Genomic DNA, 24,717 nt, shown 5'->3' with positions numbered 1-24,717 from the left:
TTGCCACTTCTGAGAAACGCTTTACGATGTTCTTATAGAATTCTGTTGTCTGTTGTCGTTGTTTGATATGTTGCATAAGTGGAAGTATCATTAGGCAGAATAGGAATAGGAATAGGAAGTATTCAACATTGATGGTTTTCCATCTCCTTGCGCGCGAACATCTTAGCGATGTCCAATAAGGAAACATTACACATGCCACCAGCCCACTCAACATTGAGAAGAGACCAGCGTTCTTTCTCCTCTGCGTCCAGCGTCTGGTAGCTTTCCCAAGCATGTCTGGCACTTCTGGACTTTGCTCTCTTCAGCTTAATAACCTCGCGGTCTATCAAGCTGCACGAGGAAATATGTTCCTTCTCCTCAAGAACCGGCTCAGGTACCGCTGCGCCCAATGACACTGGTATGGCAGTCGGCAGGCTTGGTCTAACCTTCCCGTAGAAGTTGGACGCACGATGGAAAGACGATCGCTGAAGAAGATATCTCCTGATTGCGATATAAGCTCGAAGCCAATTGTGAAAGCTGTGAAGGCTGTAACCCCAAATTACTGTTGCATTGGGAGCTTCATCTCTACCCGGCTGAAACCTCGTAGAGATGACAATGGGCGTTTCTTGTCTTTCCCTCAAGAGAACTCCCATGAACTGTGCTGACGTAAATGTCTCTAACCTGGATGGGTAACCCAACTAGCACTGCTAAGGTAAGATGCCAGTACATTGATGGTAGTTTCCCTTGCATCGTAGAAATAAACGTGATAAATAGTTTAGTCGGGGTAATTTGTTTTTGTTCTGTACCTTAGCTTTGTAATAAGCTATCCAGAATTCTGGGAGATGTCGAGGTTCTGTCCTTCCTAGCCAGATCAGCGCGGTGATTTCTAGGAGGTATTCAATCTGGGTAGGCAAGGTGCCGAATCCCCATTTGCCAGCACCGTATATCCTCAAGTTATGCCCTTTAAGTAGATTGTTGTTTCTGTTGATGTAGACTGTCTTGAAACCGTCTTCCCATGTTCTTTTAGTTTAATGTCTTGCAAATGTCTTGCGTCGTAAGGGTCGTCGAACTCTTAGGCACCCAATGTCCTGACAGGATCACCACTCGACATATAACATAGGGTGTCTGTCTAGAGAAATAGAAGCAATTGAAACTCCAGGTCTGATAGGTACTCGTGGCGGTGGAAAGCCTTGTAGGTAAAAGTCCAGAATGCCTTATCATTAAAGGCGGTGGACCAATCGAAAGAATCTTTAGCTCGGGCGAAGAATTCTTCTGGCTCCATAGAATGGCAAGATTCCACATTTTCCGCCGCAAATTCGTAAATATCCGCAAGGGCAAGGTTGATTCTTTTGATCATATTGTAGGCCGAGAGAAGTAGATTTGGAGGTGGGAAGTGTGGGAAATGTTGCTCCACGATCCCGCAGACTAATGCCTCTCAATGCATGAATGTAGTCCGGTCTTAGCCTTTGGATTATAGGCAGGCTCGCAGTATTGACCGTGCTGTTTGAACGATAGTAGTCGCCTGATGAGGTTTTTCGTCGGCGGCCGAGACGGCTTTAGACGATGCGGTGCTCTAGGTCGACTTGAGACAGCCTCTTGCACTCCTCGGCTGATTTAACAGGTAGGTTATTGTGCCCATGGGTGAAGATGTAAAGTAGTAGTTGTTTATTCTGATTAGTTATACTTCGGGCTTGGAAAAATTGTTAGTTGTTGTCACCGCCAAGATAGTAGGCACCTTGGGAGTGACTGTTGGGTTGTAAAATGCTGGTTGTCAACGACCGGATAGAGTCTCTTTGTAGCATGCTTGATAGAATGTTTGTTTGAATGGTTTGTGTTATATATATAACAACTTGCGCACACAAGCAAGTATGAGAAGCAAGTATGAGTTGCCATGAATTGTCCTGGTAGATGGTTCGCACTACTGGTTATTAGTGTAGACGATGCGTATTGATGTTGTCAAGACGATAGGGGTTAATAATGGGGTCGATTTGTTGTTTAGTGTTATGAAGAATAGGTAGTATTGGTGAATTTATGTTTGTGTTATGGTATTTTAATAGTTGGTCGATGGATATATATAATGTTGATAGGAGTGTGTGGGAGAAAGGAGAAAGGGTGGGCAATTGTTATAAGTGAGCAGGTTTGTTGTCTACCTGTCTTTGACTCAGGCTAATATTGCCAAGTGCCTACCCACCTTACCCAAAAGGTAAGTAAAGTAAAGCACTTATTCCTATAATTTGCTCTGCACCTTCCTATGTTCTAACACGTAACCCAGGGCCCAGATATAAAAGACAGGTAGGAGCATGTGTGTTCTTGCAGAAGTAGTAGGTTTAGTCACAGGCAGGTAAAGAGCAACCATGTCAGCAATTATGTTTGCATAAAATGCACGTAGTACCCGCATATACACGTTGGTTATGACAGGACTGATAGTTGTCATATATGGTTACATGGTATATGGCAACACATACTAAATTTGCTGTCCACGTTTATACTTCCAATAATATTACAATTGTAAAATTGTCATTAAACACCATCATCTCCATACTCCTATCGACCTACCCAACGCCCCCTTTTCCTCCTCTCCTAAAACAACCACCCCTAAAACCCCCCCGTACCCTGCACCCTCTTAACCGCACCCACAACCCCCCTAGCCCAAGCCAACCTCCCCGCATCCACTCCCATCGTCCCCTCCGCCTCCCTCCCATCCCCATCCCTCCAAATCCCATCCTCCCTACTAACTTGCCCATACAAATGCGTATTCTGATTCCTCCTCAGTCCCGCAATCCAGTTGCGACAAATCAGTCCGCTATCGATCAGTAAATTAACCTCCTGGCTGTGAAACCAGCTCTGCGTATCCTGATTGCCGTTCCCGACGATGCCGATGTGCTCATCCGCAATGAGAAGTTTGACGTGGCAGGACCGTCGCTTTTTGCTTGCTACGATGGGGGAAGTCTGGTCTTTGGCAGTGTACCAGTACCAGTGCAGATGTTGCTTTGCGCTGGGGGAGAGGAGGCTGGTGTAGAGGTGGTGCGCGATGGCTTCGTTGTGGCCGCCCTGCATGGGGAGCATTTCGCCCTGGGATAAGAAGGGGGTTAATATTTTACATGTACTCTAAGTTTACTCTTTACATAGTAGAGACTTTCAATAGGGGGGTTTATGGGATAGATATGAATAGGAGAAGACTTACTGAGTCGTTGTACCCTAGGCAAATATAACAATAAACATCCACGCCACGCTCGCAAGCCTCCACAATAGCCGGGATAAGCGGCTCTGCGTTCAGCGTCGGGGACTGGATGAACACGTTCTTCTGCGCATTTCTCAGCGCAGATAGCCAGGCCGCATTCTGCGGGTTTGAGACCGAGGAATGATTCGGTTGGCCGTAAGGAGCGCGGCAGACGAGCGCTATTGGGAAGGGCTCGTGTATTGGGTGAGGTATGTACGGCGTCATCTCGTCCTGCGGATCGCACTCGGGAGCGGTTCCTTCGAACCCTTCGTTGACTGTGTGGTTGAGGTGCCGTGATACGGCTTGCATCCGCGTTTCGCCTGGGTTTTGGCTTACGGACGCTTGTATGCGGCGGATTTCCCCGGCAAGGTCCCCGTCGTAGTGAGGAGCGTCTGCGGTTTGCTCCGGAAGTAGATCTTGCGATGCAAAGGGGTTTTCTCCTTCGGGACTTTGAACGACAAGACCTTCATGTCCTCGATGGCTACTAGATCTGTCACCAACGCCGTTAAGAGAACTTAAGCTGTTTGATGTCTCTATACTCGACCTCCCCGTTCCATTAACGTGGTCTGTCCGCCCACCCGTTCCTTTGGTCTCAAAAGCGCCTAGGCCATAGGTATCCCCATCCGGCAGTTTATCTGTATCAACAATCGCAGAATAGCCTTTAATAGCTCCTCCAGGACTGAATATATTAGCGTAGCTGGGGGTAAAACTAGTACTTCCGCTCTTAGCTGCGGGAGAGCTGAGATACGGCAACGGCGGCTCTAATTTCTTATGCCAACTCAAGAGCGCCATATCGTACAACGAATCAACGATGGGGCCTTCTACCTGCACCATCATCTCTACGTTGTCGTTATCTTGAATATTGTTGCTCTGTAAAACAGCGATCTCGCGGTCTACGATCATGTACTTAGCATGAAACGTGCCTAGCAGCGGACGGTGATAATTCATGACTTGAAGATCGATATTAGGAATCTCATGTGAAGCTGGTAGTCCGACAGCACTACCGGTGTATTCGCTCTCAGGGACCATGTAATGCGGCTCGAGGAGTTGCCTTGGATTCCCGCGGTCATATATGATCTTCATGACGATTCTCACCCCCCGCTCCCCGGCGCGACGTGAGAGCTCTCTTATCGCATTTGTGATGTACTTGGAGGCCACGCCGTTCTGCCAAAAATTGGTTGCAAGGAATACCTCCTTTTCGGCACGGACAATGAGGTTGGCCATGTGCCTCATGATATCAGGGACGCTTTAATGGGATGTTAGAATGTGGCTGCACAAGTATACCTCATATTGACTTACACAGAAATGATGGTTAACGGCATAGTACCGCTGCTTCCCATCAGAGAAGGGCTTACCATACCGCACTCCAAATTATCGTCAAGCGTAGATAGCGCATCGTGATAGATCTAGTTGTATTAGTTTATTATTTACTATGATAACAATCTCCGGAACTAACTCTGAGAAACAAGTCGCTGGGTTGTTGCGTGCCCCATTTCCCACAGGCTCGAGCTCTCTCTAGCTCCTTAGGACTAAGGGAGCCTTTTCCAATGTCGCGGACGTCCCCTTTCGAGCCATGGTCATGATCATGGCAACCAAACAGCTTCTTCCATGCCTCGCTTGGAGTCAACGTCAAATCTCGGGCAAGAGCTGAAGAGACGCTCTCAGATGACTGACATAATTCATATAAGTGCTCACTAATCCTGAAGGGAGACTCGGTGGGCACATTCGTGTCTTGCTTCGTTGGCATGGTGAATCTGGCGACTTGCTGCCGGGATTGTTTCTGAAGGCACGTAGAGACGACAAAATAATGGTAAAACAAGATCATCCAAATTCTCTGTATTCTGGATCAAGGCGGCCATTGCAGTATTTTAAGAAAAACCGCATCCTGTATAGAATTGCGCCTCTGTCCGCCGGAGATATCTAAGATACATGTATACATGCAGCCTTGAAAGATGTACGACATGTATTAGACTTAGTTTCGCCGTCTCGGAGGTTAAAACAAGGCCATACGAACTATGATGCCAAGACTTGAGGATAAGTGAGATTTAAGGTGATGTAGCTGTCAAGGGCTGCAGGTAATTGCAGGTAATAACGGAACATGAGTGGCTAATTCACCGACAAGAATGACGCAAGCTCCGGCTCCGAACAATCCAGCCCGGATAATCGGCTCGACATGCACTTGACATCCTACACTAAACTCTAGATAGTACGGGAACAACCATGGGATTAAACCTAGGCCTCTATTCATTCTAGTATAGTATGGCAAATTGCATGTGCTAATCCAATACCCTTTCATACAAGGAAAAAAAATATTCGCTATGGTCCTCCTAAACTGTTTACCTATATACTGTGTTCAAACGCCATTAACCCATGTATGCATTCGACGATCAATCTCATGCATTGATAGAATCGTGGTTAAGAGACTCTCACTCTTACAACTCTCCCATCTCGTTCTCCGACTTTAACTTCTCAAAATCAGTGAAACCCAACTCGTAGACAAGCGCGAGAGTCATCCTCGCGTGCTGGAGCATGTGGTCGAAAGAGAGATACTTAATCACGTCATCGGTGTTGTGAATGTGCTGGTTGGACTCGGGGAAGGTCGACTCGATAACAAAAGCAGAAGGGTAACCGGCCTTGGAAGCAGACGCGTGATCCGAGCAAGCGTATCCACACTTAGTCTCAACCCAGGGAACCTCGCAGTACTCCTCAATAACCTTCTTGATGAAAGCTGTCAAGCCGGGATCGACAAAGTCGGTGATAACACCAACACTCTCCGGCCTCCCTGCGTCAAGCGTTCCCTGGACGTAGCCAGTCATGTCTTGCTGCAGCATAGCCTTGACGTCGCGGCTCTTCTTAGCGTAGTCCGCGAAGACGGCCTGGCTTCCAAGGAGACCGCCTTCCTCAGCACTGTACCAGTGGAACTCGATCGTGTTCGGGGCATTTCCTTCAATTACTTCTTTCGAAGATAGAAGAACGCGGAAAGCCTCAAGAATCGTAACAGTACCACTTCCATCATCATCAGCACCAGGAGCTGGAAGCACGGAGGGGAGCCAGAGGTTGATCGAATCCTGGTGGGCGCCGATGACGATAGTCGCGTTCGACTTGCCAGGAATCGTTGCGATGATCGAGTTCTGGCCCCAGGAGTGCTCGAAGTGCTTAGCATTAACCCCGTACTTATCAGCACCGGCCTCCTTAATTGTGTCTTGAACTGTTTTTAGTAGCCACTCAGAAGATTGGCGACCATAATCTGATTTGTAGTATCGCGTATGGAAGCTCGAAAACTTCTCGAGGTGTTCTTGGAGCAAGTCCTTGGATAAGTCCTTCAGTAGTGGATGGATTTCGGATTGGAGCTGGACTTTTTCGGGGAACGCGGGTGATTCTTGGGAGGTAACACGTAACTCGGCGAGGTCGATATTGTCCGTGATATCCATGAACCGTAATCCTTCCTATAGTAGGCCTATTAGTGGCTGCAAATACACCGGAACCCGTAAGTTAGAAGAGATAAACGTACACGACGAAGCTGCCATTTCTCATCCTCAGTTACCCATGCTGTCTTTCCAGGAGACAGCTCGATAAGATATCGCTCCGGAGCTTCCACTTCTTCTAGAAGTGCATCTACGGTAGGGAGAAAGCGGCCGGCCTCGTTCGCCTCGATGAAACGAGCACTCGCTGCCGCAGGCAGGAGAAATCCAATAAGAGACGCCTTCATGGTTGCAGATCCGTGCTTATCGACAGTCCTGCTGAGTTGATGAAATGTTGTTGAAGCGATAAAAAGTGATGATATGAAGATGAAATAGACCAACCCCTTCAGCTCGGGGAATGTATGTCACTTGAAGGTTGACTTTGACTGGTTACTTTTGGAGCTGGCACAGCAACAGCTGACTGATGACCAATCTGGAAGCTGACGCAGTTGGGGTAGCATCCCCGTGTCCCTGAGGCACGGACCATATCCCTTATCAGTACTGAAAATGACGTAGCCCTATCTCTAAATTCTTGCACGCGCCAAAAGCTCATGCATGTACGGATCCGTACATGCATGTACAATGCAAGGGGTGCATGTGATCATGAACTTGGTTACATAATCGAGCATAAGGATTACCTAAGGCAAAGTCCATAATAATGGCTATAATTTCATAGTGTTCATTGCAAATGATATAGCCGTTGTTCCTAATCTGTGTTGAAATACATCACTAAAACAGGATTGAAGAGCTCAGAATGAGAACTATTGCAACATTGCAGCATTGTTGTCTTGGGTATTAAACATTGGTCGCAAGAGCTACTATTATACAATTAGGAGTGGACAGCCCCTTAGTTGGCTTGTCAACTTGCTTTCTCGTACAAGCTTCATATGCCCCCCCCCCACTCTGCACTGCACGGCATTCAATCTTGACGATCCTGGTGCCTGCTTGAACCTGTTCTCATGAATAAGGTAACAAAATAGAGACGGGGGTTCGTCCACAAATCAACGGGTATTAGAACCTCATAAACCATATGCGGAGAGAGGACCGGAGTCTCGGATGCTGTATGATGCCATGGATGAAAACAAACCACCCCCTTGAAAATGCCTCAATGCTCTCGTGAAATCAGAAGCCCTATACTCGGCTTTTCCTGAACGCCAATACACAAAAATTAGATAACCGGAACTACAAACGTGCTCATTCGATGCTCTCAGATTTTATCGGATGGTAGAGCGTTCCTCTTAGACACATACGATCCGATCGGGATTCCTCCATCTTCTTTCCGCCCTCACCATTCTCCTTGGCTCCAAACCATCGTCGCCACAATGCACCGCTGAAGCCAGCATTGTAGTAGAAACTACCACCTTGCATGTTGTGCTCGCCCCAACCAAACGGGCTATCTTCCGGTGTTGGAGGATAGTTAAAAGTTTTGTCCATGACATCCAGCGGCCATTGTCTGTCAAAGTAAACAGGGTGCGGAGCGTAAACAGCTTTGTATCCATGGTGAAGAGCAACCGTAGGAGGCCACATCTCTGGGAACATAGTGTGGTGCAAACGGAACGTTTCCTCATGCATCTTATTTAATAACCCTCTCGAAAGTCGCGCAACTGTAATGATTGCTACTCGGCGAGGCGGTATCTCAAGGGACGTGTTATAACCCGACACGTCCTTGCGGAAGACCCAGTTTGTCTTTGCCGGATCAAATAATGGGTCAAAGACAATTAGGTCCGCATCCTCACCTACGCCCCATTGATAATCATCATCTTCGATCTTCGTCGGTGGGGTGTTCTCCTTAGGAGATGGGAGCATACCATGTTCGGAAGTGGGAAATGTTACCGGACCCCAAACTGGCTTCTCTTTCCTCTCTGACGTCTCTCGTTCTACTAGCTCAGAAAACTTGGACCATGAACCGTGTATGCCAGGTATCCAGAATCGAGAACTTCTCTCCCAAAGTAGTTTTCGAGGCTGCTCCGCTGCCCACTTCGAAATACCATTGTGGAACTCGTAGTAGTGACCGGTATATCTTAGATCCATTTCCCAGTTCCAAAAGAAATCGTATTCCTGGTGCTGCTGCGAAAACCACTGCAAGGCAAAGTGAGCACTTCGATAAACACCGTGGATATCGGACTTGGAATGATTCTCGACGTTATCTTCTTCAGGGAACGGGCCGGGGTAGTATGTTCGCATCTGCTGCTCCGACCACAATGTTGTAATGCCCCAGAATTCCTCAGGTACATTATCCCTTATTGTCTGATTATAAACCTCATTAGACGCCCAGATGGGTATCGAGTTGTCTTTGACATGAACGAGGAGATGCACGTCATATTCGCCGCCGGATTTTAGGGACAACTCGTTAATCATAGCTCGTAGAGATAAGAGTTGGATATCGGTATACTGGTATCCAGTCCAGGTTCGTAGTACATATGCAGAACGCTTAACAACTTTCTTGTTTTCAGTGGAGCCGTCGCTACGTGCTGCTTCGGGATCAAATCGTTTCTGGTTTTTCTCAAAGCACTTTTTCTGCGCTTTGCCCCAATTCACATTGCGATAGTCAACCTTGGTGAACATCTCCTGGATCTTCTCAGCACCTGCGTGCGCCGAATTATTTGAAAGTCCCAACCCCCCCTCGGCGGGATTGTAGCTATAACCGTAAGGACCAAAACGACCAAATCGTTCCCAGCACCTATCTGGCGCAACGCCGATACTCTCGTACGATCCCCAGAACGGGGCAGGCATTCCAGCAGGTATGCCAGGATACGCAAAGATCTCAGGCGCCGGGAACTTTTCATTGTCATCCACATAACATCTTTGCACAGGCTGGTGGTCTTTGAGATACTCGCTGGAGCTGAAGTCGGGATACGGGTTAACAACAACCGGGTCCATAGGAATGGTCTTGTGAATTAGAGGTTTAGTTTTTTCTGTGACTTGCTGTTCCGGAATCCAGTCCGTGTAGTTCACAAGTGTTCGCACGCCATTGTAAAAACCACTTAACCTGGAAAGTATGCGTTAAAACCATTATTATCTCCTTTGAGATATTTTCGAGACATAGATTGCATGACTTTCTTACCTGGGATATTTCTCCCAGTGATAGGGGATTCTCTCTTCTGTCGTAGTCTTCTCGACATAATAGCGCCTGGCTCGAAAACTTCCCCCGGCAAGTAGAACGAATGTGAAGAAAATACCGATTGTAAAAAAGAACAACTTCTTTGGTGACGTGCGAAGTAAACCACCTAGTCGCCGACGGGGTGCTGAGAACCCTTTGCGCCTAGTATCCGACATGATGGGTGATCCGTCTAAGGGCGAACTAGCATGACTTGAATCGTGCGAAGGTAGCACGTCGTAGACTGTTTTGGACCCAGATAACCGAAAAGAGGGAATTAAGGAAAGGGTATTTTTTATCGCGCCCATCCTAATCGTGAAAAATGAGACCGAAAACGATTGTGTCGCGCACGTTATCCTTCGCGTTGAGCCCACAAGTAAATCGCACGCCTTGTTGTTCTTTCAGCATTACGTATAGTCCCACGATAGACTAAAGAAAAATAAGGATTATGTATCGTAGGAAACGCCAACAGAAGGAAAAGGAGAGGAAAAGGAAGGCAGCCCTAGAAAGGCCAAGACAAACTTGAGAGAGTGGAGGTGATATGAAATGCCTGGATTAAAAACTGGACTCCACTAAGAAGAATGACGGAATTCTCCCCTTTTTGGTGTGGCAGTTGTACAAGTAAGTGGGTAAGGAACGACCTAGCAACAAACTTCTCTGCTTTGGTGGGAAGGAACAAACCGTCTTTGCAAATGATCTTCGCAAATGATTGCACCCCACTAGCACCGACATGGGAAGGTCCATTCTAGGAAACTAGATTAACTCATCCGTCTTCTACACTAGTGTAATACCCCCGGCGGGTACACTATTCCGTAGTGTAGTTGGGGGCATCTAGATTTCCTATAACATAACATGGGAGTAGAGTATATTCCAAGACATGATTGGTTCAAATAGCCAACCACATGCCCACCCAGTAACTGTCTGCGAGGTTGCACATGACTTTTCCTATTTATCTCATCTCCTTTCGCATCCCACCCACCTTAACCATTATTTATAGGCTATCTGCTTTATACATAACAGCTTTCCAGATTACTATCTGTATTATTAAGCTTTAAACATTTGGATGAATTTATAGTTATTACCTCATGTAGGTGCCGTCTTACAGCGCCTTTCCCGATGAGGCTCTGCAGCTAAAAGAAGCCACCCCCACACTTATATCGTGAAAAGGGGCCATTAGGGCTGAAGAAACATTGTCTTCAAACCAGATATTCTATGATAGATAGCTAGATAGGTAGCTATAATGTCTTAGACTAGCGGTGGCGCGGAACTTTATAAGCACTTCCTAATGACCAACAACGATACCTACAAAAGGACGTCAAAAAAGGTGACGCACCTAATACCAGGATAATTGTTAGTAGAGGTGCACTAGCTTTTTTGACGCCTTTCTGACCTATCATGATGATAATCGCATGCAAGTCATGAATAGAGAGCTTTACGATACTTGCATATTTCTTTTAAAGGATGGAACAGGGGTGGCTTCTCAGCCTGTTCCAATCGAAATTTGCATCGGTTAGAATCCTACGCTAGAAATTGCCGCTTGAGATTGGAACTCCCCAGTAAGATTCTCTACCAGCCGAGATGCATACAACCATACCTACATACCACATAAGGGATACACCCATGAATATGGATGAACATGTGCTAGCAGCCCCTGATCTACATAGCAATATGGTAGCTCACCGCATCTATACATATAAGTTGTAACATATAATAAGTACCTCTATCGTAGCGAAGAAGTTTCTCAGGTTCTTCATACAAATTAACTACCACAACTTCAATTAGGTATCTATATAACTACCTAGATAGAAACTATCTACAAGTAGTACTATATAGCTAACTGTTTAGCTAACTGTCTTGGGGGTATGCATTGAATGTAAAAATAACACCAAAATCTGCTCGAGTCTAGGCCATCCCTTAAACCAAATCGTCTCCCTGGACCCTAGTTAGTCTCAACGTTCGCCCATGGTTGTCACGGGCCTTCGGTCAAGCTCCCAGCGGGAATTTGCCCGCCTATGCCGGGTCCATGCCCGCTGGATGTAAGTTCGCGGCGCACTGAACCACGAAATTGGACGTCCCAACGTCGGCGCGTCGCGTGCGTGAATGTACATCTGTAGTTACATATGTACATAGTAAGTCGGCATTATCAGGCAGTTTTCCGGCGTAGGGTCCCAGCAAATGTTGTGTAACGAGGGCAAACACGCATCAATGATACCTCGGATGTTATCGACTTCCATTATTAAAACGTAAAGAATAATCGCACAAATATCGTATATCTTTACATTATCCCCTTAACTGGCATACAACAGCAAAAACCTGATATTCGGTAGAGTACATAAAGTTTAACGCGATTCATTAAGACAAAAGGAAAAACCCTTGCAATATACTTCTATAATAAATATGATTGGCCAATCTAATAATATAGAACCAGTCTATCTTCTTTAGCCAATCTCGATGTATCAATACTGAAAATAGTGGGTTTGCTGTTTTATGCCAGTTGAGGGGATACGACTCCTAAATAGATATCTCGTATATGCATATATGCACTAACCTCGAGCATCACCAATCAGTTCAATCATTATCTTCAATTCGCTGTTTAACGCAATAACACACTGCACTACCGTACGCCCGAAGCATAAAAGAAAACTTATCATATCACGCAAACTTGGATAGGCTAATAAAAGCACAGCCAGGCGGATTTCATGATCTCGTATATCTTTAGCGCAAAATCTACGATGTAAGGAGGTATCAAGCCCTCTAGCCACAAAACTGTAGCCCACTCGCCGCCGTTTTATGTATGTATGCGTCCCGTAATAAACCGTCGAGCTAACAATAAACGCCAAACCATGCTAGTGTGTAGTAGGGCGGGCTCTATCTAATCCGTATCGCATAGGTCACATACTATCCTCCATCTGTCGACTACGGGTCTTTGCCCAACCGTCCCTCTCCTGTTTGCCCCCCGAACTTTCTAGACCCATACCGCGTTCAACCCACTCCTTGCTAGACATTTCGCTCAGTCTCGATAGCGCTCGCGCAAACGCAAAGCGCTCTTCATCGCCGGAGAACAGACTCGAGTTTTTCAACTGGTCAATATTACTGTTCACGTCCTCGAGCATGTGCTGCATGGCGTGGCTAGTCGATTCGTCATCATCATCGTCTACGGGCTTTCCATCCCTTTTCAGGGACTCCCGTAATTCTTGGGGTGAGATGAACAATTCCGTTAGGGGAACAGCTGTAGTAAGAACGAGCTTAGCGCGGGATTCGTAGACAGCGTCAATAAATGTAATAAAACGTCTCGCCAGATCGCGCTCCCGGAATGTCATGCCGGGCACGTCGGATATGATAAACGCATCGTAGCAGCGCATCAGCTCGAGGTAGTCAGCCGCGCCCGTCGCACGGCCGATTAGTTCTTGGAAAGTGAACCAAGCGCAGCGACCGCTGACTCTTGGAACGTGGATTTCGCGGCCCCAGACCTTTTGGGTTTCTGGGTGAGGTTCTGGCGCATCGGAATCGCCGAGAAACCGGAGCCACTTCTCTATGTGCAACGCTGCCTGATTGTCGAGCGGCGTATGGTAGACCCCGGACGGCGGCCGCGGGATTTTGCGGTAATCAGTAGGAGAGTCGAGATTGATGACATGCAGCCGCGACTTTAGAAGGTGGATCGCCGGAATAAAGGATTCGCGCTGAATTCCGTTTTTATACAGCTCATCCGGGTGTCGGTTCGACGTCGTCACGAGAACAACTCCGTGGGACATTAGCGACTCTAGAAGCCTTCGTAGGATCATCGCATCAGCTACGTCGGTACACTGAAACTCGTCGAAACACAGAACATTCGCCTTCTTTGCGATATCGGCTGCTACAAACGGGACTGCGTCTATATCGTTTCCGTGCGTCATCTTCATCTTATGTAACCTCTTGTGTACATCCTGCATGAAGTTATGGAAATGTATTCTGGTCTTAGATTGGACGGAACTCGGTAATGTGTCGTAGAAGAGGTCCATCAGCATCGTCTTCCCACTCCCGACATCGCCGTACAAATATAATCCTCGCGGCAGATTGGCTGGAATCTCTCGTATGGCTCTAGAGGCCGGCTTCGGTCCGAACCACGAAAATAATGATTTGGTCGGTTTTAAAGTTCCGAGGTTCAGACGCACAACGGGTTGCGCTCGGTAATGAACCAGTTCGTCGTGCAAATTTTGCAAATTCTGGATAATCCCGCGTTGGTGCTGGTCCTCTCGGATGCGCCCTTCCCGCACTCGCCGATCGTATTCTTGAATCGGGCCATGATTATCGGGTACGTGAGCTATATCAAATATTTAGAAATGGAAGCAAGTGAAGACTGAATTGGTGTTCTAACCATTCTCTAAAGAGGGTGTCGCAACGGTCGCAAAACGTCTGGATGCGATCGGCGAGAAAGTGGGCCATGTCAAGATGGCGGATGATGGCCTGGGACTGGCTGCAGAAGAGCTGATCGTCCCTTGTCGGCTTTCACCCGCCCTCGTTGTCAAGCATCGAGTGCATATGTGGCGTCCTGGCTGGAGTTTTACGATGGTCTGGGCAGAGAAACGTCGCACAGGAGGGGTGCGAAGCGAATGGCGGCGCATTCTTAACAGGTCCTCCTCATAAACGACTCTTTTGAAAGGTCTTTATGCATCATAGGCCGGCAGTATACTACGTAGGTTGATTAAAATTCGAGAAGGTCAAGAGGGTATAGGTGAAATTCCAGTTGTAATTATTATCAAAGGTAAGAAATAGTAATTAGGTAGTCTTTATTTGGTCATTATTCGGAGATATGTACCTGGCATTTAGAGCGTATACATATGCGCAAATGGGGAAATTACCGACTGTCTCCGACAAGATCCCGCTCTAGAAACGGATAGATTATTCTTATATCCTAAAATCTATTGTTAAACCGAATATTTCCGGCTTGATCTGATAAACGCTTAGCCGAGGCTCATACGTCTCTTATATAAGATAAAATTAGGACCGCTCAATCACGGCTATTCTTTAACTCCCGTACCATCACGGGCAAGGTCTTAACTAGCTGACTAACCTAGTCAGTTACGCATGACGTAGTTGGGACACAAATTAGCCCAATTTTATGTCTTATCCCTTAGCACTGGTGACCAGTCAGTTATTACAGAATTGGCAATTAATTGGCAAATCTCACTTAATATAGGGTATACTCTTCTACTCAAACAGTGCAAACTACGACGAAGTGTCTTACTTGTAAAAGATTTATAAAATGTCAATATATCAACTCAAGTTATGTGTACCATGGTAAGGAACATAGTAAATGTTTAGGAAACGTTTCCCAAAGTGTTGCCACAAGCTACGAGTTTAATTGAAGAGTGATGCTATTTCTAGATTACCTTGCCGGGCCTACAACGTAGATTACCCCACAGAACAAGTGTATGCACCCGACCACCAAAATTATTAGTAAAATGACATGGCCCCATTCTGTTTCGTAACATTCTCAAAACACGGCCAATACATGCGAAAAAGAGGTTATTAACGATTTAAATGGTCGAATAATCTAATGGTCTAATGGTATGATAGACTTAATAGATTTAGGAAATTTAATTGATTTTAATTGATGTATAAGACTGGGAGATCGTGGGGATGTTTCTGAGGTCACCTGACCAGGCCTGGCAGGCCCGCCAGGCTGACTACCTATCTCTTGTCACTCTCCAATATCTTACCCAAAACACGGTATTACTATATGATTGAAGTATAATTAGATTCGCCTTGTTGAGCTGATTCTATTGATATAAGTAACCATTGTTAAACATGCTGTTGTGTTGGAGGAATATGAGATTAGTTAGCCTTATCTGTAGATTACATGCCACTATTCGCAGATTAATATAGCCTTATTTATAGATTAGTACCTCTTATTCGAAGATTACTTTTTCAATTGCACTATGGAACACGGTCGCATTCTTTCAAATTTCGTATTAGTCAATTAGTTGAATTGTAAATAAGTTAAATATATTAAAGATTTGTCAATATCTATTGTCTTCATTGAAAAACATCAACGTTTTGTAAAGGTAATAAGGTAGAATTGAAGGGTGTCAATTTACAGTAATTTTTGTGGCCAAGTGCGTACACCTGTTTTATGGGGTAATCTACATTGTAGGCCCGGCAAGGTAATCTAGAAATAGCATCACTCTAATTGAATACCACACCAGCAGTCATTGAGTACATAGTGCAATAGAGTGTATCCAAAAATTCACAAGGCCCCATTCTGCTTGTCTCGTTGCCTACATTGTTTATGCTAACTACTCCAAACGAATGTAAGTATAGCTCCGATAACCTTAGAGATAGCCTTAGATGGCGAACATAGATGCGCAAGAAATCCTATATCATAAAACGACCAACGTTGAAAAGAGAGAGGCGAATAATAATAAGATAGCTTAGGTAACGTATGTGTCAGGATTCTAGATGAGACATCTAGAACAAAGGATATGTTTGTCTATACGGGCCGTAGGCTCGTTAGATAGGTTAGAATTCCCCGCGAAACAACGAAATTATTTCCATACTGTTTGATTCCACCTCGTTACGATATGAGGCTCTCTGAGGGGCAAGAATAATAAGCTTGACGTTGATTCTGCCCAAACGGCGACCACAATAGTCATGTAGCACTCTTCGTAGAGAGGATGGATTTAGTTGTGGCTCAAAAAGACAACAATTAGGTACAGCTGTATATCTAGACGGGACACGTTGGTATGACAATGTATAGCAGACCGGTTATCCGGTAATACCTACGCAGCCGTCACTGCAGACACCTGTATCCGTCTTGTATTGGTCATTAGCGCAAAGCAAGTAGAGAAGATGATGAGAATCCCCAGCTTAGTCGACTCGGCTTGCCCTTGGTGGCATTACGGTCTCCCCCTTCCTTGCCAAAATACGTCCTCCTATTCGTTCAGTAGGCGCAAGTTTCATACTCGAGCATTTCGCGGATATCCTTTTCGGATCAGGGTATGAGGCTGGCGTTAAGGGCGCTACACCAAGTCTGCCTCTACTAATAGGGGTTGGATTGTTGCCGATGATATCATATCCAATGCCGGAGCCAAGCAGCGATGGCACGAATAACGAAAGAATGATCCCTTCGAGTTATGAATCTATTTTTATCCAGGGCTGGTTCTTGGACGACCTACCAAATCAATGGATAGGATATATACTATCAGCATCTTAGTTGCTTAAGGGTTATCGCGCCTATTTACACAACGGACGCCAGGTACATGTCAAATTCGTGGAATATTACTGGAACAATGACGAACCTTAGAGTTCCTATCAGCCATCTACTTCAATATCAGGAAAGCTAAAGACGAAGCTAGGCCTTAGGTAAACACAAAGCGATACCAAACCGCCTACGGTCCGAGATTTAGCTAAAGATGACACATAGTCGAGGGAACTTGCTTGGTTAAACATATCCAAGTTTTGATATTCGCTTTCAGCATTTTGGGCCAGTAGAATTGGCTATCAATCTGCGTCCGAAAGAACTATCTGCCAATAACCAGACAACGGTGTCTTGGTGCTGTTTCTAAGTATCGCTTTTTTCGGGTCTAAACTTGGGTATACCTAGGTAGGTATTAGTGGAAGGTGAGTCTTTAGGTAACGACTTAGGTATAAGCAAGGCGCCGCTAGGAGGTGTGTTTATGCCTACTTAATTTCGCCATGAAGGTTTAGAAGTAAAATCCTACAATAACAAGCAATACTGTTAAAACCATTTACCCTTTATACCAGTTATCTGGGTATTTACATGTATTATAATAATGAATGTTTACAAGTTTGTGTCACTTTACACCGCATCGTAGGTAGCCACCACCATAAACATGAGGCAACCCAAGGACAAGAAGTCCTTCGCGTTTATGTTTATGAAGAAGTTTGGGCGTCTTGAACCGTGGAGTACAACCATAGTACGTGCAAGTATACGCGCCTCCGTCGGCGTTTGTGCGCGCTGGCGTTTGCACAGGCCTGTCGTTGCTGGTGTTGCAGCCACTTGCTTTGGATGAGTTGACGGACCAGAACAAGTCTCCTACACAGGAGAATGCTCGAGAAGGCGATGTGACCCGGCCTGAGAGCAATCACCTCTCAGCAACGAAATTCGCAGGCATTACTATCCGAGGCTCGGCGGTCCTCACATGGACTAGGCATCACTGTCTTACTCCCTCGGGCCTCTCTTGCGCCAGTTCGAAGGAGCGAATGTCTGCGGAAGGCCGAGCTCAAGGCGGCCGATAATGTCTCTGGCGGTGCCGCTGCGGGATTATACATTGGCGGCCCCGACGTCCATCACTGCCACTCTGCCACTCTGCAAGAGTTAATATCTGAATCGGAATTAAAATCGAACTCAGATCCTGGATCGATCTCCGACCCATACTCAAAGGGCCCTAGGAAGTACCTATTGTTGTCTCTCGATGTAGATCCACATACTAAGTCTACTGACGACTTGAAAATAGGATCAGATGCTTGAGGCTACGCCTCAGCCGACAATCGCTAAGACGAAGGCGAACTTTATAACGAATTGATTGCGATATATGCACAAGAGAAGGCTCCATAACAGCAAACGGAGAGGAAAAGTTCACAGGAAAGATGATAATGATAAAAGAAACCAAATGGGGTCGGCGAAGGTCTTAAACCTAGTAAGGCTTCTTGTTAGTCTAATACCATTCTAAGCTCTATCGTATCACTAAACAGGACCTAGGTGAAGCTCTAAGGCAAATCAAGGCAAGCATAGGTATTTAAGGGCTGGATAATTTGGAGACGTAGGAACTTTATAATTAAGAGAGAGTCATCCATGGCTAGAGATTTGAAGGTCATGAGTATGCACTATTGCGACTAGAGGAAGACTTGGATGGACGATGCAATATTATATGATAGGTATTGGAAATGTATGTGTTCGTCAGCTGGTGGCAGTTGGGGCCTGGAGTCACAATAAGTTCGTTACACGACCTGTACCTATACCGTGAATAAAGCGTAAGAAGTAGACTGTGTAGGTAGGCAGTGATATTGCTTTTGATCGACAGGTCATCTGCTCGGGCGCACCTGTGATAGGTATTCGCAATTTGACGGCACACAAATACGACGGTGAATGCAGCATGTATGTACTGGCCTCGGCTTAGGCATCGTCAAATCCCTGATCTTGAATGAGTCTCGAGAAACTTACCGACGTTTAATCTATGGAGTACCTATGCAGAAGGCTAGACGAGTCCTAGGGCTGGCAGTTATACCGTTCGTACTGGCATGCTGCAAAGAATAAAATCTTCTGCTCTCCCTGTATGTGTAGAAAACTACATCCCCTTTTTGGCGCCTGAAATGATATTAATTTGACTTGTGAATCTACTGCTGCATCGTGGTATTCTTCATATTAATATGATTATTATGCTTAGCACCATCGTCGCTCTTGGTATCTTATACATCTCGCTCGTGATTTTGTATCAAATCATATACTACCGCTTCCTCCACCCTCTGTCTTCCTTCCCAGGTCCATTCTGGGGCAGTGTCACCAGACTATGGCTCACATATCACCATGTTAAGGCAACAGAGCTCCAAGTGTTCGAGTCGTTGCATAAGAAGCATGGTACGGGCTTTCAACGCATTTTAAAAGGCGTGTCTACCACGATAACATTAAAAGCTCACATTTCTTGCTATCAGGACCCGTCATACGCATCACTCCGACGATGCTTATTGTGAGCGACGCTACAAAGTTGCCGGAAATTTACAGCCGCTATGCAGAAAAATCACAGCATTATATTACCGGAAGCTTTGGGGAGACCGAGTCCATATTCAACATATATGACCACGCAGCTCATGCCAGGCTTAGAAAGATCGCCGCTGCACCCTATGCTTACTCGAATGTCAAGAAAATGGAGCCACTTGTTGACGCAATCGTGAGAAAGTGGCTCGAGAAGCTGGATCATCGATTTGCTGCCACGGGCGAAAAGTTCGACTTTGCTCCTTGGGCTGTGTATATGGCCTACGACATTATATCTGAGATCGGCTTCGGGGAGCCAATCGGCTTTATTGAGCAAGAAAAAGATGTCGATGGTCTTATCCAAGGTTTCCACGACTGTCTGGTACCGTTTGGAGTGATGGCCCGTCTCTATCCATTGACCAAGTGGATCAAAAAAACACCAATGGGCAGATACCTAGTCGCAAGCCCCGAACACGAATCGGGCGCTGGAGTCCTGATGAGACTTCGCGATCGTCTGGTTCAGAAACGATATGATGACATCAAAGCGGGCAACACAAAAAGTCGCATTGAACTTCTCCAAACGTGAGTGGCAAAATCTCTGTCCTGTCCTGTCCTGTCTAAGTCTTGTCTTATACGTATATGCTAGGTTTATCGAGGCTCGCGATGAAAATGGCAAGGAATTAGGCATCGATTATATCAAGGCGGAAGTTCTGCTCGTCCTTCTCGCAGGTTCGGACACGATTGGGACGCTTTTCCAGGCGCTCCTAACGAATTTGATCCGCAATAGCGACGTGTACGACAAGGTCATGGCAGAGATTGACGCAGTAACTCGAGCAAAGAAGTTATCCCAGATGCCTATGTATGAAGAAGTTTTAGAGCACTGCCCGTACTATGTCGCCTGCGTGAAAGAGACAATGCGGATAAACCCACCAGCAAGATACCCCTGATCATCCCAAACTACGGGCACATATGCTAACAGCATGCCGCAGGCCCCAGACATCATGCCGCGTCTCGTACCCAAGGGCGGGCTACAACTCTTCGGCAAGTATGTCCCTGAAGGCTGCGAGGTAACGTGCAACCCCTGGATTGTGCACCGCGACACGAACGTCTACGGCTTGGATGCTGAGGTGTTCCGCCCGGAGCGTTGGCTCGATTCCGAGAGGGCCAAGGACTTCAACAAGTTCAGCCAGACGTTTGGATATGGTCCTCGCGTGTGCCTGGGCCGCGACATAGCCTATATGGAGCTCTACAAGGCTCCTCTGCAGTTTCTCCGCACATTCAAGCCCCGCGCACTGAACGAGAATGAACCCTCCCGACACGTATATAAAGGCGGAATTAGTTATTTCAAGGATATGTGGCTCACGCTCGATCGTCGGCCGCCTATGGTGGAACTGGGCATCTGAAACCTCTCAGATAAGCAGATATCACTCGAGCACAAGTAGAGCGGTCATACATGTGAGAATGACTGGGTCCAGAGTGAAAAACGTGAGGCATCTAGTACGCTTCAGGGTAGACTGTAGGTAGGGTAGGCATCGATGATCTCCTAATACCTGCTCCTCCTCAGAATAAGGGGGAACACGTTACCTATTTTATAAACAATAGGTCACTATATCTATCCCGCAGGGTAGCTGTTGACTGGTTTCTTCCTGCTGCCCCTGATGACCGTGATAATGCATTTCCTACATCGTGGATTGAAGCGGTTGTGCATATAGTTGTCAGAAGAGACAATGCAATTCGTTCAAAGTTCGTCTCGAGTAAGTCATAGAACAACCCAAGACCGATTCCCCCCAAAAGACAATGATCGACGTTCCGAAAAGATGCAGACAACCAAGGAGGCCCTGGGAAACACATCTCAGAGTAAGCGTTTCCAAGATGGTTAGACAAGCCGCCCCGAAACGGATTCAAATAGTAGTGGGCGACTTGGATCATTGCTTACTGCAATCGTCGAAAATTCTTACGAACAGAGGGGTTTGAGAATCAGATATAACATCAAACTGACTCGAGGGTAGATTTCAGAGATCTCCAGGGGTACAACAGGGATTTGTAAGTCCGAGCTCCAGTTACCATATATAGTGATTGATAGTTGGATCTGGGAATGGCTTCATTTTTAGCAGTCTCCGAGTAGTCGGCGAAACCGCGCAACTTCACCCTTTAATCGTACGCCAAGCCGAGACTACAGCCTATCGGTCATCTTGAGAGCAGCTTGGTCGAGGTTGATTACCGGTCGGTCTGGACTATATGTGGGGATTCTTGTACCCTTTCGATTCTCAGGAGGGTATTCACCTGTTGTTCGGCCCCCTATTTCAACACTACTATATAAATAAACGGGCTACGATGCCATCCTTCGAAAGATCGAGGCGGCGAGCATTCCTAGAGCCTCTAGCTCAACTTCTGAAGAGCACCGATTCAAACCAGAATTCAGTAGATATCCCTGCCGAAGATGAGGACGCGCAGGCGGTAAATCCGAGCAACTCGGGGTCATAAAGTGATGCGATAGACGTAATCGCTGATGATGTTGGGATTGAGCACCCTTATGCTGAGGCACGCTTCGATCTTGACTTCATCAAGTACGGCATGGTCAGCGTGTTTGTGTAGGCTCAAGTCCCCAATGATGTGTTTACAGAAATGTCCTCAAATTACCTTCGATTTGGTTCGGGCTCCATATGGCTTACGGGAATCGCCTCTCCTGTGATAGAAGGAGTTCACTGGGACCTTCAGTGGCTCCCGGGGGTCTAGATTATCCGCGACCGACTTCAGCGACACATCTGGCTTTGCCATAGTGATTAACTTGATAAGACTAGCCAGCTTACTGGTCAGACGAGCTGTCTTCATACGAGGATATAGCTAGCGCAAGCTCGATCAACATATACCTTCGAAAGATAGGCTCCATCCCAAGTGTCGCGGTGATTAATCAACTAGGTAGACATGGCTTGTGCCGTCTCCAGACTCGCACGCTTCAACCGAAACCCGGGACCGAAGTACCATACTGCCACTGACCGAGTCCTACGATACCTCTATAAAACGAGGTTCCATGGCTCCGCGTCGGAGGAACTGCTGAATACGATGACGCGTCCTTTACCGACAATACCCTAGATCGAAAGAGCTCACAAGCTTATGTCAAAGGAGTCCGTCTTCATATCCCGCACGATAAGGATATTGGATTACGGTTGGATGATTCAAGGATCGCAATCGACTGTGACAACAGGCGGACGATTGCCCTAGTCGCAAGGGGGGATTGGGAGGCTTCGGGCCAAGTTGCGCCACGTCGGCATTCACCAGAGATGATCTCAATTATCCAGGATAGCTTTTATGATACTTTTTTTACCCCAAAAAGGTATTGTCACACAACCGATGCATTTATTAACTCGCCTCCACGAGCTGAGGTCTAAATTTGCTGTTTGCTGAGATACCTAAGACTAGGGATTATGGCGCGGAACGGGCCCAGCCTGTTTTAGGTACTCAACTATTCAGTCTAGGGCATGAGATAAGCCGTCTTCTCGCCTTGTATATGGCGTAAAAGTAAAAGTAAAAGTGACGAGTAATAATAACTAATAAAGGAGGACTCTACGGAACGGAACACGACGGCAACATGCCGGAGTTCCAACGCGTACGCCAACATCATCTAGCATCGTGCGCTGGTTGGTTGGGCTTGTACTCACCGGTTGTGGTGAAGGTCGGGCGGCATGCAATTGTCGGGCCGGAAGCATGGACGATGACTTCCGGAAAGAGTTGGGAATTGATTTGTATGAGGTATAATGTTACCCGCAAGCGGCAAGATGATGAAAAGAGAAAAACTTGGTGATTGAAGCTATCTATGTACTTCGTAGCAAGTGCCAAACTAGTGCCAAGCTAGTAGGGGTCTAGTCTGCCAAGGCTCATCATCTTGGCAGGTGCACATGCCGCATATGGGGAAGTGCAACAGTACTTTGTACATCTTGTGTATAAAAATATATTGTGCATGGTCGTATTGCACTGTGCGATTGAATTTACTCATGATCTACCGATACTGCAGGCGCCCAGAAGCTGACATCCATGCATCTCCAACCGCAGAGCACAGATCTCGGTAGTAAAGTAAGGATACCATCCAGGTATTCTGGTATTACAGCGGCACGAGATTTCACGTTGTGCAACGTTCTGCAGGCTCCCTAAATTGGCGAATTATTCCGAATGGGACAGCACCACCAAACACCTATGTCAATGTCATCTGTCAATGTCATCCTTGTCTATGGCCGGCCAGTCCGCATGAAGACATTGGAAAGGTGTACACGGTCTTTGAACTCATCGTCAAGGTGGTACTCTATCTCGGGCCCGTCCTGCTCGAATCCTAGACGGCTGTACAGCGGCTTGCCCATTGTGGACGCTTCTACCACAGCTTCCAGGCCTCCTCGCCGTGCCGCCTCGTCGACGCCCCATTGCACTAGCTTGGACGCCACGCCTCTTCGTTGAAAAGCCGGGTCGACAGCGCAGAGTTCTAGCACTAGAACGGCTGGGGGAGACAGCGACGCAGCCTCCTCGACGCATTTGACTCGTTGCTTCGTTAGGGACTTGTCCATCTGACATAGGTACCTGTGGGTCGATGGGTCCCCCGGATAGAGGGTATCCAAGTCCATGGCTTCTGCGAGATTGTATCTCGGGGCGTCGCCGTACCCCACGATTGTCGAGATCTGAAGCCAAAGGGCCATGCCTGCCATAACTTCACTCCCGGCCGAGTCTAGAACCGTCCCTTTGAGGAAGATTGTATTGAGCTGTCCTGCTCTATCCACCGTCGCCGTAGACCATTGGTCCCTCATGCGCGAGATGCCCTTCATCTTCCCCTCGGGAGTATCCCAACCCGGGTTGAAGGCGATCCAGATATCGTCTGCCGTCTGCTTTCCAAAGGTCGCTGCGGCAATCTCGAAGCATCTAGTTATGTCATCGGCTTCTGTGACTGGCAGGACACGAACGTTGTTATCACTGCCCATGATGCAATACGGTTCGATAGGAAACAATTGCTTTGTGCTCAAAACGTAAATCTAGAATGATGTGTAAAACAGAGCGAATTCCGCGAAGGAGAGTCATCAAATATACTGTAAGTATGGAATATCTATGGGGAAGTCGTGTCACCTGTAAGTTAATGATGTTACATGCCAACTGCAAGCACTACTCGATAATTTTGGGTTGTTGATGTGGCGAGCATCTATTACACTCGCCCCAGATGTCTTGAACTGGATCTTACAGCCTATAAGTCCAAGTGTATTGCGCAATTGTAACGCATAAAGACCAAAGTGAC

At 46.7% G+C, this 24,717-nt stretch overlaps 6 protein-coding genes across 6 annotated transcripts; 1 reads left to right on the top strand and 5 right to left on the bottom strand.

Moving 5' to 3' along the window:
* Nucleotides 1-2,574: 2,574 nt before the first annotated feature.
* Nucleotides 2,575-4,946, bottom strand: F5Y00DRAFT_265462 (uncharacterized protein; the record flags this gene model as incomplete). The annotated part of the gene is made up of 4 exons (XM_048011789.1): nucleotides 2,575-3,051; nucleotides 3,164-4,445; nucleotides 4,499-4,605; nucleotides 4,656-4,946. The coding sequence occupies 4 exons, from the start codon at nucleotides 4,944-4,946 to the stop codon at nucleotides 2,575-2,577; spliced, it is 2,157 nt and encodes a 718-aa protein (XP_047861442.1).
* Nucleotides 4,947-5,415: 469 nt separating this feature from the next.
* F5Y00DRAFT_246066 (Zn-dependent exopeptidase) lies at nucleotides 5,416-7,178 on the bottom strand. The gene is made up of 2 exons (XM_048009081.1): nucleotides 6,711-7,178; nucleotides 5,416-6,645 (listed from the first exon to the last, which is right to left on the bottom strand). Exons 1-2 carry the CDS (start codon nucleotides 6,906-6,908, stop codon nucleotides 5,632-5,634), a joined length of 1,212 nt encoding a protein of 403 aa, XP_047861441.1. The 5' UTR covers nucleotides 6,909-7,178; the 3' UTR covers nucleotides 5,416-5,631.
* A 237-nt stretch (nucleotides 7,179-7,415) lies between these two features.
* On the bottom strand, nucleotides 7,416-10,693 carry F5Y00DRAFT_246065 (uncharacterized protein). The gene is made up of 2 exons (XM_048009080.1): nucleotides 9,725-10,693; nucleotides 7,416-9,649 (listed from the first exon to the last, which is right to left on the bottom strand). Exons 1-2 carry the CDS (start codon nucleotides 10,063-10,065, stop codon nucleotides 7,855-7,857), a joined length of 2,136 nt encoding a protein of 711 aa, XP_047861440.1. The 5' UTR covers nucleotides 10,066-10,693; the 3' UTR covers nucleotides 7,416-7,854.
* Nucleotides 10,694-12,376: 1,683 nt separating this feature from the next.
* Nucleotides 12,377-14,618, bottom strand: F5Y00DRAFT_246061 (AFG1-like ATPase-domain-containing protein). The gene is made up of 2 exons (XM_048009079.1): nucleotides 14,112-14,618; nucleotides 12,377-14,057 (listed from the first exon to the last, which is right to left on the bottom strand). The coding sequence occupies exons 1-2, from the start codon at nucleotides 14,356-14,358 to the stop codon at nucleotides 12,649-12,651; spliced, it is 1,656 nt and encodes a 551-aa protein (XP_047861439.1). The 5' UTR covers nucleotides 14,359-14,618; the 3' UTR covers nucleotides 12,377-12,648.
* A 4,517-nt stretch (nucleotides 14,619-19,135) lies between these two features.
* On the top strand, nucleotides 19,136-20,851 carry F5Y00DRAFT_255216 (flavonoid 3',5'-hydroxylase; the record flags this gene model as incomplete). The annotated part of the gene is made up of 4 exons (XM_048010273.1): nucleotides 19,136-19,334; nucleotides 19,409-20,030; nucleotides 20,095-20,380; nucleotides 20,438-20,851. The coding sequence occupies 4 exons, from the start codon at nucleotides 19,136-19,138 to the stop codon at nucleotides 20,849-20,851; spliced, it is 1,521 nt and encodes a 506-aa protein (XP_047861438.1).
* Nucleotides 20,852-23,444: 2,593 nt separating this feature from the next.
* On the bottom strand, nucleotides 23,445-24,409 carry F5Y00DRAFT_272828 (uncharacterized protein; the record flags this gene model as incomplete). Its single annotated transcript, XM_048013058.1, has 1 exon — nucleotides 23,445-24,409. The coding sequence occupies one exon, from the start codon at nucleotides 24,407-24,409 to the stop codon at nucleotides 23,672-23,674; it is 738 nt and encodes a 245-aa protein (XP_047861437.1). The 3' UTR covers nucleotides 23,445-23,671.
* Between the last annotated feature and the right edge of the window lie 308 nt (nucleotides 24,410-24,717).

Source organism: Daldinia vernicosa (genome assembly GCF_022497035.1).
Source record: "Daldinia vernicosa strain CBS 139.73 unplaced genomic scaffold F5Y00scaffold_55, whole genome shotgun sequence".
NCBI classification, from domain to species: domain Eukaryota; kingdom Fungi; phylum Ascomycota; class Sordariomycetes; order Xylariales; family Hypoxylaceae; genus Daldinia; species Daldinia vernicosa.
The sequence above is the reverse complement of the archived record's forward strand: the minus strand, read 5'-3'. Positions and strand labels throughout refer to the sequence as shown.

Excerpts from the sequence above, each read along its gene's own strand:
- F5Y00DRAFT_246066 (XM_048009081.1), bottom strand. The coding sequence starts at position 6,908 with ATGAAGGCGTCTCTTATTGGATTTCTCCTGCCTGCGGCAGCGAGTGCT. Across the intron at positions 6,646-6,710 it reads AGAAATGGCAGCTTCGTCGT|GAAGGATTACGGTTCATGGA; the intron begins GTACGTTTATCT and ends GGCCTACTATAG.
- F5Y00DRAFT_246065 (XM_048009080.1), bottom strand. The coding sequence starts at position 10,065 with ATGGGCGCGATAAAAAATACCCTTTCCTTAATTCCCTCTTTTCGGTTA. Across the intron at positions 9,650-9,724 it reads CACTGGGAGAAATATCCCAG|GTTAAGTGGTTTTTACAATG; the intron begins GTAAGAAAGTCA and ends CATACTTTCCAG.
- F5Y00DRAFT_246061 (XM_048009079.1), bottom strand. The coding sequence starts at position 14,358 with ATGCGCCGCCATTCGCTTCGCACCCCTCCTGTGCGACGTTTCTCTGCC. Across the intron at positions 14,058-14,111 it reads GACACCCTCTTTAGAGAATG|CTCACGTACCCGATAATCAT; the intron begins GTTAGAACACCA and ends TATTTGATATAG.